Source organism: Peromyscus eremicus, chromosome 2, assembly GCF_949786415.1.
Source record: "Peromyscus eremicus chromosome 2, PerEre_H2_v1, whole genome shotgun sequence".
Classification (NCBI taxonomy): domain Eukaryota; kingdom Metazoa; phylum Chordata; class Mammalia; order Rodentia; family Cricetidae; genus Peromyscus; species Peromyscus eremicus.
This window is the reverse complement of record NC_081417.1, coordinates 155,721,743-155,734,774: the sequence shown is the minus strand read 5'-3', so window position 1 is coordinate 155,734,774 and position 13,032 is coordinate 155,721,743. Positions and strand designations below refer to the sequence as shown.

Sequence of the window (13,032 nt, the reverse complement as noted above, 5' to 3'; positions counted from 1 at the left end):
CCAAACTGTAAGATGGCTTGTCCTGTGAGACTGCAACACCTGTGTTGTGCATCTCCATTCTGTTCTTTTGACTTTCCTCATGTTGAGGCTCAACTAGGATCCCCTTGGATTGCAGGGAGGGGGTGCTGGCAGGCAGAGGGGCAGAGCCTCAGATTCTCCTCAGACTTGGACCCAGAGGATTCATTGTGTGTCTCTGTCCAGATATGAGCCACTGATGCTGAGAAAGCCAGACCGCAGGCGCAGCACAACCCAGACCTGGAGCTTCCGAGAAGGGAAATTGACCTGTGGCTTACATGGGCTGGTTGTTCAGGTCAGTTGCTTTTGACACCCTCAGTTGCAGCTCCCAAGGGTTGAACTTTCTTCAAAACAAAGCCTCACCTAGGTTATACATGATGAATTATTCAACAGGGAAAATTAATCAGAGAGCAGTACTCTCTAGTTACTCCGTTTTTGTTAAAGGCAGTCAGGAAACTTTTGCTGTGCAACTGTATGTTGCTACGTGGGAAATGCTTTCTTTTTTTAAGGTTTGTTTTATTTTTAAATATGTTCTTAATTGAAATAGAACCCCATCACTTTCCCCTTCCCTTTCTCTGCTCCAGCTCCCTCCCTCAAACCCCTCTCATGCTCCCCCGACTTTCAAGCTGATAGCCTCTTTTTCTTTGATTATTGTTACATGCGTACATACATATGTATGCCCACAAGTGTATATAAATGCAACCTGCTGAGTCCATTTTTTGTTCTTTGTGTGTATATCCTTTTTAGGATAATAACTGAATAACTGATGTGGGTGACTCATCACTGGGAGGGACCAATTCTCTTTCTCCCTGCAGTCATTTGTTGCCTGTAGTTCTTTGTCTAGGGGTGGGACCCCCACAAAACTTTCCTCCTTCCATGTTGACATGTTCATGGATACTCCCATTGTTCCTATCCTGTTTATGCAGCCATTTCTAAGGGAGATTTTCACAGCAGGACTTATGGCTCTTATAATACTTAAAATCCTTCTACTCCCACAGCTCCTGCATCTATGGCTCAAGATTTAATTATGTGTATCTGTGTGCATCTGTTTGTGGGTTTGTGTACATCTAAGGGCAGATACCTGCAGTGTTTAGAAGAGAGTGCCAGATTCCTGGGAGCTGGTAGGTTGTATGGTACTCAACATGGGTGCTGGGAATCGAGTCCTCTGCAAGAGCAGCAAGCATGCTTAACCACTGACCCTTCTCTCCAGCTCTATAGGATGTGTTCTTGAAGGTGATAGACTAAGTATGGTAGAAGTAGCTGTCCTGGGTGATGACTTTTTTTTCCTTCTGTTCTTGGTTTCTCTGAACTTTTTCTCCCTTGTGGCATAAATTACCTATGTACTTTTTAAATGAAGGAAAAAAGTGTTCGTTAAAAGCCTACTGTTCAGATGGGTACTGAGATGGAAGCTACAGTGCTCTTTTGTAAAGTGTAGGAGTAGTCATGAGCTGTACATCTTCGTCCTTGTCACCATCGCTGTCTCCTTCCTCTTCTTTCTCCTCCTTCCCTCTTCTTCTCCAATATTTAGCCAGTATTCTTTCCTTTCTATTTTTTTTTAGATTATATTGTAATTACACCACTTTCTCATTTTTAATCCCTTAAAACCCTCCCATATCTTTCCCCCTTGCTCTCTTTCAAATTCATGCCTTCTTTTTCTTTAATTGTTGAGTATGCATGTGCATTACTTGTATGTATATGTTTTCAATGCTGACCATTTGGTATTATATAACCAATTAGTGTGTATACATATTTTTGATTTTGCTCATTGTTACATTCTTAGTGGTATCAAAGTTAGCATTTTGTTGTAGCAAATGTGACAGTCAAGACTGCTAGACATTTTTCTTTGTCCTCAACTCAGCCAGTCTGTGGCATAATAAATTTTCAAGTATTTTATCAGGGATTTAGATTTCTGCCCTTTCTTTCTTTGGGCTAGGTATGGATGCATGTATCTGAGGTGAGCAGATGGGAGAGTGGCTTGGAGGGGTTGAGCACGTAGCAGAGCAGCACAGTGACTGTGCGTGCAGTTCTGCCCACTGTGGGACTCACACAAAACTTAACAGTCCAGCAGCAGGCCCTGGACAGAGTTAGTGTTGCTCTCCCTGGTGGAGTCAGGCTGTCCTCTCATATGGTGGTGCATAGAGCTGTAAGAAGCCTCTTCTGTTTGGTGAGATTTATTTTCTTTACCTCTGTGGCCCTGAGCTTTTCTCATCAAAGGCCAGCTGCTTGCTTATGTGAAACTCACATCTGGAGTGGATTTGGGATTTTCAATTAGCAATACAATTCAGACTTCTAGAGGCAAAAGAAGGCTTGTTATAATTGGTGGGTTCCGGGTCTGACCCTGACTTTACTTCAAGTTTTTTTTAAAAGCCCATGTAATTCCAATTTTCGTGGAGCATTTTCCTCCCGCCCAAATCCCTTTTTAATGTTTGTTGTTTCCTGGATCTGCCCACCATGTCTTTGCTGTGAATGTGTTTTGGTTAGGGAACCGGGTTTATTTCGTTCCTATGCTAAATACAGCAATAGAAGGCTTGCAAACATTTTCTGACCTGCCCTTTCCAATGATGTATATCCTTCCCAAACTCACCTGTGAGAGGCTTTCCTTGTGTTGAAGCCTGTCCTATTTGCCTTTTCGTCACCCAGCACTTAAAATGAACGACGATGGGTGGGCATGATGGTACCTACAATCCCGTCAGGAGGCAACGCCTGTGAGGTTGCCCAGGCCACAGAGCAAGGCCCCGTCCTGAAAACCAAAACAAAGAAAGAGAAAGGATTGAAATGTTTGTTCAATGGTGTGTCCCCACAGGCCTCACCCGGTCGACCTGCATTTTGTGTTGGGAAAACAGCAGGACTATGACTTTTCCCCAAAGCTGTATTAACAGTTTAGATGTGGCACTGACTTGGTTGTTTAGCCATCAGCCTGGGGGAAGTGTTAGCTCTGAAACTGGCTTTTTAATTGGAAAGCTGAGTGATTAGTGATCAGTTTTATAATATTTAAGGTTTTTAGGCAGACCTCAATGATAATACTCAAAGAAACAAAGTTGGCTTTGGCTACTTAATAAACTTATTTTTGGTGATTGAGATTTATTATAAGGTAGATAAAACCAATCCACTGTTTGTGGAGTTAACTCCTACTGTGTGTGTAACCTTCCACATTAATCAGTAAATGTACCTTGCCATTTTATACAGGCCTACCATTTTTTTTAAAATCTGTTAGACAAGTTTTTAAACAATTTAAAAATCTTGTTAGACAAGATAACAAACTGTGACTCCCCAATTCAGTTCATTTGTCTCTCAGGTACTGTGTTGAATTGTCCAAGTCTCTGCTTTGGCCTTTTCTTGTATCTCTTTACTTTGCCGTCTTTTAGGCCAAAGGAGGGCTCTCCGGATTATTTGATGGAGCTGAAGTTGTTCTTGGTCCTGACTCATCTGTTGAGCTGTTGGGACCAGTTCCACCAGAACAACAGTTTGTTAACCAAAAAATGAGGCCTGGTTCTGGAATGTTATCCGTCAGAGTCATCCCAGATGGACCAACTCGAGCACTCCAGGTAAGAATAGCACTGACAAAGCCATGCCTCTTTCTTCCCGTCCCGATGGTCAGTCAAATATTTATTGAGTGTACTCATGCTGGATGTGGGCTATGCTGTCCTTTGTAAGAAAGGGCTGGGTCTCCATTACAGAGTTGTGTGGAAGTGAATGTAACTATAAAGATTAGCAAAGTCTAAAAAGGCTTAGGAATTAACCAGGCATGGAGGTGATTTTTCATACTCAATACTCAAGAGGCTGAGGCAGGAGGATCACTGGAGTTCAAGGCCAGCCTGAGCTGCATCAGAAGACCTTTATCTCCAAAGTATAAGAATTTTAAATAGATAAGAAAAATAATAGTGGTATTCTCAGTGTAGTTAACTATTATATTTTGAATAATTGGTGTGTGACCCCCTCATGAGAAGAGAGGAGCTTTCCTAGCCAGACAAGTAAAATGCTGTGTTATGAAGGGAGGAGTGAAGGGGTTTGGAAGAGTCTGGGTTCTGAGGCTGAGGGAACTTCCTACAAGACGTTAATACTCAAGCTGAGCACTAAGGCAATAAAAAGAGTGAACCTGGGGGAGAAGGTAAGGCAGAGGGGCTTTGCCATGATGGGCATGTTCACACAGAAGTAGTTTACTGATAAGCTATTGAAACCAGGCCGCATTTCAGTTACTAAGCATGTGACAGTGAGCAGACAGTCAGAATTCTGTCTTCATAGATAGTTGATGAGAGATAAACATAGTAAGTTATTATATTAGGGTTTTCTAGAGGAAAAGAATTACTAGAATGTGTGTGTGTGTGTGTGTGTGTGTGTGTGTGTGTGTGTGTGTGTGTGGTTTATTTGTTTTTGTTTTGTTTTGAGACAGGGTTTCTCTGTGTAGCTCTGGCTGTCCTGAAACTCACTCTGTAGACCAGGCTGGCCTTGAACTCAGAGATCCTCCTGCCTCTGCCTTCTGAGAGCTGAGATTAAAGGCATGTACCACCACTGCCTGGCTATATGTATAGATAAAAGGGGGCTTATTAGAGTGGCTTAAAGGCTGTGGCCCAGCTAGTCCAGCAGTAGCTATCTCCTCCTGGAAAGGCCAATATAGGCTGATAGTTGTTAAGCCATGAGGCTATATGCCTCAGCTGGTCTTCAGTCTATGTTATAATCCTGAAGAAGTAGGTTCTAACACCAGCGAAAGAATGCCTCGGTGGCAGGATAGATGAACTTGCCAGCAAGAGTGATGATAAGCAGGCAAAAAGAAAAGCCTTCCTTATTCCATGTCCTTCCATATAGGCTGCCACCAGGTGTGGCCCAGATTTAGGGTGGGTCTTCCTACCTTAAATGATTGATTAAGAAAACTCCATCGGTGTGCCTAGATGCTTGGGTTTTAGTTAATTCCTGATGTAGTCAAGTTGACAACCAATATTAACTGTCACAGTTATTTAGTATTTGGGAAGCTGATTAGTGAAGAGATTGGCCCATGGCATATGGTAAGAAATAAGACTAGAGACAGGATTGAGCCTGGGATTCATACTGAAGTTAGAATGTTTTGTTTAAGGCAGGCAGGAGTCAGGGGTTGACATGATAAGGATTTATCTGCAATAACTATATTGGCTACAGTGTTGAAAAGACTGGAGGCAGAGGAAGCCCAGCTAAGAAGCTCTGACATGATGATTGGAGATGGTGGCTTAGAGCAAAGTGCAGGGTGAGCATGTGAGGTGCAAGAGAGAAGCTAATGCAAAGGAGCTGAGTGGTCAGTGACTGGGTATTGATGAGGCTTGAGGCAAAGTGGCCTCCAGGAGTCTGTTCTAGGCAGCAGGGAGGACAAGGGTCCACATCACTAAGCAAAATACAGAGCAGACTTGAGGAAAACAGAAGTTATGTTGGCACTTGATGAACTAAGGTAGCCTCATGATTCTACATGATGATGTCCAAAAGCCATTGTGACTTCTGGTCTGAGTCTTAAGGCGAGATATGTGCTGGAAATGCAGACTCATCAGTCATAGAGTAATAGGGAATGTGTGAGAATTCTGGTACAACACATCATACTCCACACCATAATCTGTAGTACCACTTTACAGAGCCATCTACTCATGGCAAAAGCAAGTGCCTGCCCATGTTCTGTACGACCTGCCCATGCTCTGTGAGGCCTGCCCGTGCTCTGTGAGGCACCAAAAGTGTTTAGCTGGATAGAGTGCTATCTAGACTCAGAATGGCACCTGTTTCATTATGGCCCAGATCTTGCCCTAGCGGCCTGGGAAGCCGTTAGCTTTCGTAGGTTTCCTGGGCATAGAGTGACTTGTGACCTATAGTTGACATGAAAGCGTAAGCTCTCATCTTGTTCTGTTTTGACTTCAGATAGCAGACTTCTCCCAGCGGAAAAGTGAGCGCTCATCGTATGAAGTGGAGGAACTTCCTGTTACAGAGCAAGAGCTGCGGAAACTGAGGAATCCAGACACACAGCAGGAGTTGGAAGTAAGTTCACCAGTTTATTTAGACATATGTGCATGTGTGTGGGCATGGTACCACTGCATGTGTGAGGTCAGTTCTCTCATTCCACCTTTACTCACTGAGCCATCTTGCCACCCCAAGCAGTAAGTTTTTTAAAGGCTGCAGATTCCTTTTCTTGGTCATCGGTTGGTTGAGAATTTGCTCTGTGATTGTGTGAACTCTGACTGTGGGGTGCTGTTTCACTGTGTTTACTGTTAACCACACATGTGTTTATGTCATGCAAGTGACGTCTGGAGCTTATGTGGAATCACAGACTAACAGATGTTGCTCAAGTGAGATGACAAAAAGGAAGCTAAATGATCCAAATTTTAATAGTATTTAGAGAAAAAGAAAATTTGATTTTTCCCTCCATCTGACTCAAATGCTTATTCCTTTCCCTTTGTTTTGGTTTTGGGAAGAGAATGACAGTTTGAAATTGAGACGAGATGAGCATGAGGCAGTATGCTTATTTGATCATGTTGAATGGTGTTTAATCAAATGCCTGTGTGGAGCCATGTCAGGAGCTGTGGGAGTGTACAGAATAACCTGTGAGGAGCTCAGGTCCCAAACAGGGAGAGAGATTCTAGAACATTCACTCTACTGTACTGGGTGAGAGGTTCCTCACATCCCTCTGCCATTCTGACCTAAAGTGGAAGGCTTCCAGAGAGATGAGGACATTTGGGCCAGAAGATGACTAGTGAGGCTCTTGAGTGCTTTTCTGCTCTTCTGAGAAGCATTCATGCCCGTGTTCTCTGGCCACTATGAACTCTGATATAAATAGGTCATGGCAGTGCTTTGATTTCCTTTCAGGTGCTTGTGCGCTTGGAAGGTGGAATTGGCGTCTCTTTAATTAATAAAGTCCCAGAAGAGTTGGTCTTTGCAAGCCTTACGGGAATCAATGTCCACTACACCCAGCTGGCAGCTAGTCACATGCTCGAGCTCAGCATACAGGATGTGCAGGTACCAGGATGAGAATGTTGTCCTTATGCTCTACCTCTGCCTAGATCAAGTGTTTGGTATCTAAAAACATTGGAGCAATGTCTTTTCTTTTCTTTTTTTTGATTACTTTCAATTATGTGTATATCTGTATGTGAATAGGCATACATGAATGCCAATGCCAAGGGAAGACAGAGCTGTCCCCCTAGATCTGAAGTTAGAGGCAGTTGTGAACCATTCAACATGGGTGCTAGAAACCATACCCAGGTCCTTTGCAAGAGCAGCAAGGGCTCTTAACTACTGTGCCATATCTCTATCCCCTGGAGGAAATAACTTACGATCTTCAAAAGAATCATCCTGTGAAGTAGCTTCCACCCCAGTGTGTCTCACAAATTCTCTTTGTGTTTGAGATGGGGTCTTACTATGAAGTCCTGGTTGGCCTGTAACTTAACTGTATAGGACCAAGCTTCTGCATGCTGTCCTCAAAGGCATGCTTATTATGCCTGGTGATACAAATACAGATGAATTCCAGATGCTCTAGCTGATGTATAAGTAATCTAGATAACCAATTGGGGTGTGTGTGCGGCTGGTGCATGCACAGTATACATGTGGAGGTCAGGGGACAAAGTCGGTTCTCTTCTTCCTCCTTTACCTGGGTTTCAGGACTTGAACTTAGGTTATCAGGCTTGCATTGTCAGGCCATGTCACTGGCCTCAGGTTTCCAGAGTCATACAGCTGTCTTCTGGAGGAGTTGGGGTCATCGTAGGGATAAACAACAGGGCTTGACTTCTGCTTCCAGGCAAGATGGAGTAACTGGGACTGGTTCCATTCTCCTCTCGAGATAAGCCCTAAGTCCACATACAGTAACAACAGCTTCAGGACACTGGACATCAAACCACAAAGGACAGTGACCCGTGAGAGATAGGAAATCAAAGAGGTGAACCTTCTAACTGACTTAGCTTGAGGTCTTCCCAGGCTATGGTCCTGGGAGAGGAGCCTAGAACAGAGGCCTGCAGAGTGGACTCGTAGAGAAGACACAACTGAGCATCCCCAGGGACTGACAGCCAAGTAGATAGCAGTGCACCTGTGTGGAGAGGGCTGAGGTTTGGCAGAGTGCCAGCTAGTCTGTGTGAGGAAGCTTCTCATCCAGGAAGATCTGAGGGAGCAGGCTGTGAGCTGCCTGGGAACCCCAGAATTTGTGGGACATTGAGAAAAGTCTCAAGCAAGTCTTACCTCCATGGTTTATTTGCCCCAGATTGAATGCTACTCTGACACTGTCTTGAACATCATGAAAGGAAGATCTGAAAGGATCCTGGGAAATTGACTATGTCCCTAACAAGCCTCATAATGTATTGGAGTACAAACATGACCAGCACCCAACAAGGCAAATTTGACAGGCTACCATGTGTGTAGATGAGCAGAACAGCACACTGTGAGGACGAGAATGCTTTCAGGATGGATCTAGTGCTAACACAGTTGTCAGAACATATTAAAACTGTTATAGGAACTGGAGTTTTGTATGTTTAATAAATTCAGTAGAGACCCAGAAAACAAAAACTTGACTTCAAGAAATGAAAATTCAATGGATGTATATAACACATAACCTGGATGGGGACCCCAGTTGGCCTTCCATGACCATGGGCTCCATGTCTGTGCTGAACATATACAGACCTTTCTCCATGTCATTGTTTCCTAATGAAACATAACAACCTCTTCCATAGCACTTATATTGTATGAGGCACTGTAAGCTGTTTAGAGACTGTAAAGTATGCAGGAGGCTGTGTGTAGCTGTGTGCAAATACCACACTGCTTTATAGGCTAGAGCATTCATGGGTTTTAGCATGCAGGGTATCTTGGAACCAATTCCCTGCCACTGGGGGACATTATAGTCAGGTTATGCAAAACTAATAGTAAAGTAAATCATAGTTAAATATATTACATACAAAGGAACAATAAGATGACAAAGATAATAACAACAGACTTCTTGTTGGGAAAAATGCAAGTGAAAAGATGGTCAGCAATGTCTTGAAGTGTTGAAAAGGGTACAAAAAGCTGTCATTCTAGAAATCTGCTTCTAAAAAAAGTATCTTTCAAAAATAAAGATGTCTCAGTCAGTGTTCTATTGCAGTGAAGAGATCATGACCACAGTAACGCTTATGAAAGAAAGCATTTAATTGGGACTGGCTTACAGTTTCATAGGGTTAGTCCATTATCATCATGGTGGGGAGTGTGTGGCACACAGTCAGGCATGGTACTGGAGAAATAGCTGAGAGTTTTATATCCTGATCCTCAGGCATAGGCAGATAGTGAGACTGGGCCTGGTGTGGGCTTTGGAAACCACAAAGCCCACCCCCAGTGACACACCTCCTCCTCCAAGGTCACACCTCCTCATCCTTTCCTGGACTAGGGACTAGACATTCAGGCAGCTATGGTCATCATTCTCATTCAAACCACCTCAAAGGGTAAAGTGAAGATGTTCTTAGACATAGAAATGACAAAGGGATTTGTTATCACTGATCACCACTTCCAAAAGCATTAGAGAGCAGACAGAAAGCGGTGCTGATGGAATTTGAATCAACACAAGGCAGAGAAGAAAACCTGAAGTGATGACATGAAAACCATGCAAGACCAGGCTTCTCAGGTCAGTCTCCTGAGGAGGTGTGGTTGCTTAGACAAGCACAACAACACTGTTGCGCTGTCTGCACCACATATGAAAGTAAAATGGTAACAACAGTGGTGTGAAGTCTGCAGGTGAGAAATGCAAACAGCACTGTCATTTTGTACATGAAGTGGTATGATGTCATTTAGTGATAGAGCAACACATCGAGTTCAGTACTGTAAACCTCCCCAAATAATCATAGTTGTATGTAATTAATAAAGTGGAATGAGTGCTTGGTGGATCCAAGAGAAGGCAGGAAATGGGGAAGATAACACATGGGATGGATAGCAAGCCATAGAGAGATGGCAGACAAAAACTTAATGGTACCAGTTAATTGTCAGTATGAGCATATAGGTCAGATTGCATAAAAATGCAAGATCCAACTGCCATCCACAAGAAACACACATTAGTAGGGCCTATAATCTGTAGGAAGCTGAGGCAGGAGGATCATGTGTTCAGGGTCAGCATGTGCTATGTAGTGAGACCCTGTCTTCAGCCCTCAGCCCCCACTCATTAGTTATAAAGACACAAATAGGTTAAAAGGACCTAAGGGAGGGGGAGCACACTACACTTTTAACTAGTCTTGAGGAAGGAAGTAGGAGTCACACTGATTAATGTCAGAACAAAGAATATTAGCAGAGATAAAGAAGGTAATTTCCTAATGATAGGAGAATTAATTAATCAAGAGGACCTGACACATGCTAACACTGATATGCCTAATCACAGACTCTAGCCTTCTGACATTGTGACACTGTGTCATCCTCAGAAGCCTCACTTGAGAACTGTGCAATTGAATTACAAAGAAAGAAACCGCAAAAAGAAAAAAGAAATCTCAGGATATTTTAATAAGTTTATGATTTCCTATTTCGCTGCATTTGTAGCTGTTCTGGGCTGCACATGGCTCAGAGCCTGAGGATTGGACACACCTGATTAGAACTTTAAAATAAATAGAAGAAAGCTCGTGAAATGGCTTGGTCGACAAAGGTGCTTACTGTCAGGTCTGTTGAGAACTGACTTCCACAAGGTGTCCTCTGACCTCCACACTCACACACATGTAAACAACAACCAATTGTGTTCTCAGCCTGGTGTATGCAGTGGTGAGCAAGAGACCTGTCTCAAACAAGGCAAGGACTGACACCCAAGGTTGTTCTCTGACCTTCACACATGTGACCACGTGAACACACATCATACACACCTGCATGCATACACAGGCACAAAGGTTTAAAAAAAGAAAAATTGGAAGAGAGCAGTAAATACAAACAGCAAGGAAACAAAAAAACCACTGAATGTCTGAAATCCATGAAATTGAATCTGTGACTGCAGTAGAAAAAAATTAGTAAAATCAAAAGTTGTCTTTGGGGGCTGGAGAGACAGCTCAGCCTTCAGAGCTCTCGGAGCAGCCAAGTCTCTGCTCTCTCTTGTCTTCACGGAGCTTGTAGTGAGGTAGAAGCATCAACAGCATATCAGTAAGAACCCTAGCCTTGGGCAGGACAGGCCTGGATGCAACCGGTGGAGGTCAGGGCACAACTTGAGAGGATCAGTTCTCTCCTTCCACCTCAGGAATACTAGAGATTAAACTCAAGTTTTCAAGTTTGGCATCAAACACCTTTATCTGCTGAGCCATCTTGCTGGCCCTGTTGTTATTTTTGAGACAGGGATTTACTGTGTACTGCTGTCTGGCCTTAAGTTCTCAGTTCTCCTGCCTCCACTTTCCTAGAGTTGGAATTATGGGTATGTACCACGTTGCCCATTGTCATCACCACTGGTCTTGGATGAGAACGTGTAGGTGCTGTTGCTGAGAGGTGGCAGGATGGCCAGGGGACTCTGAGTAACCTACATAGTATGAGGCAAAAGGAAAGGTAAAAAAATGACAACTAAGCAGCTTGTCTTGTTTGTTTTTGCTTTGTGGGCTTTTTCTGCCCCCAGGTGGACAACCAGCTCATTGGTACGACTCAGCCCTTCATGCTCTATGTGACCCCCCTGAGCAATGAGAATGAGGTCATTGAGACTGGCCCTGCTGTGCAAGTCAATGCGGTGAAGTTCCCCAGTAAGAGTGCGCTGACCAACATCTACAAGGTGGGCTGCCAGGGAGGCTGGGGTGATGGCATGTAGGAGGCACACTTGCTTTCTCATAGCCAGGTTACAGAGCAATTGGCGGCACGGTGTGTGCACAAAGGTGGCTCTCAGGGCTGAGCCACGTGTGGCTCTTGTTTGACCACTGAGGGAAGTGTTAGGAGCACTTTTCCTTGGCATCCTGTATCCTTAGTTGTGTTTTCAGTGACCTTGTAGCTGAACCTTTGGTAGTACTGAACCCATGGAGGTCAGTCTTCATTCCTGAGTGAAGCAGTATCTTGTAGGCTGCTGCGATCTCTTGTTAAGGGTTGAGTAGTCTGGAGGTACTCCCGAAGTGCTATGAGGGACTGACCTTGGAGCAGCAGCATGCTATGTGCACTGCTCTCCTTGTTCTATCAGTAGAGAGCTAAAGATGAGAGCCCTCTCCTTCCTAAAGGGTCCACAGGTAGAAGCCAGCTGTGATAGCAGTAAACTGCAAAAGTGGAAGCCCTCTTTCTGGTCTTTTGTTACCGATGCTGATGGGACCAAGCTTACCCTCAGCCCTCCACCACAGACACAGTCATGTAGCTGTTGCTCACTGGTGAGGCCCTGCAGACCAAACAGAAGGGTGACAAAGTGTCTACTGGACACTCAGAGTTCTGTTCACTGTAACGAGACAAAGCCAGGTGAGCCACATGTGGTTTATCATTAAATCACACGGGTAAAGAAGCCATGAGACAGGGTCTTGCTTTGCTGCCCAGGCTGATCTGGAGCTCCTGGACTCAAGCAAACCTCTTGCCTCAGCCTCCCTAAGTAGCTAGAACTATAGTGTCACCATGCCTACCACACTGAGGCCTTTTAATGGCACAAATGAAAGCTGCTTCGGCGCTTGTCTATTAACCAGAGTTTCTTTTATCTCTAGCATCTCATGGTCACAGCCCAGAGGTTCACAGTACAAATCGAGGAGAAACTGCTACTCAAGCTACTGAGTTTCTTTGGCTACGACCAGGCGGAATCAGGTAAAGCTGCACGTTTTACACTTCTGCCTGAGATTTGGTCCACAATGGTGTGTTAGTCTGTTTGTAAAGCACAGGTAGTCGCTAGATGCCAACCAAGCTGACTCTGCCTCCTAGCCTGACCTAGCGGGCTCAGGTTTGCGGTTCAGCTGCTCTCTTTCCAGAACCGCTTGTCTGAGTTATGTCCTCACACCAGGCAGCCCCTAGAGGGTCATAGTGTCTTGGAGTGTCTAGCAGCTGGCTAGGAAGCAGCGCAGCCTCCTCTGCACTTTGCAGGTTCTGTTCCTCTGCTCTCACATAAGAGAATGATGGCTGTCATTTAGCAGGCCACTTTGTTTATGAAACCAGCTCTGG

General features: G+C 44.3%; 1 protein-coding gene across 1 annotated transcript in view; it reads left to right on the top strand.

The window, feature by feature from the left end:
* The window catches only part of Vps13d (vacuolar protein sorting 13 homolog D), a 234,382-nt gene that overhangs the window by 139,469 nt on the left and 81,881 nt on the right, over nt 1-13,032 (top strand). Inside the window, exons 57-62 of the mRNA XM_059255348.1 lie at nt 202-310; nt 3,381-3,560; nt 5,884-6,000; nt 6,826-6,975; nt 11,537-11,686; nt 12,585-12,681. Coding sequence (XP_059111331.1) covers nt 202-310; nt 3,381-3,560; nt 5,884-6,000; nt 6,826-6,975; nt 11,537-11,686; nt 12,585-12,681 — 803 coding nt within the window. The remainder of the gene's footprint in view (nt 1-201; nt 311-3,380; nt 3,561-5,883; nt 6,001-6,825; nt 6,976-11,536; nt 11,687-12,584; nt 12,682-13,032) is intronic.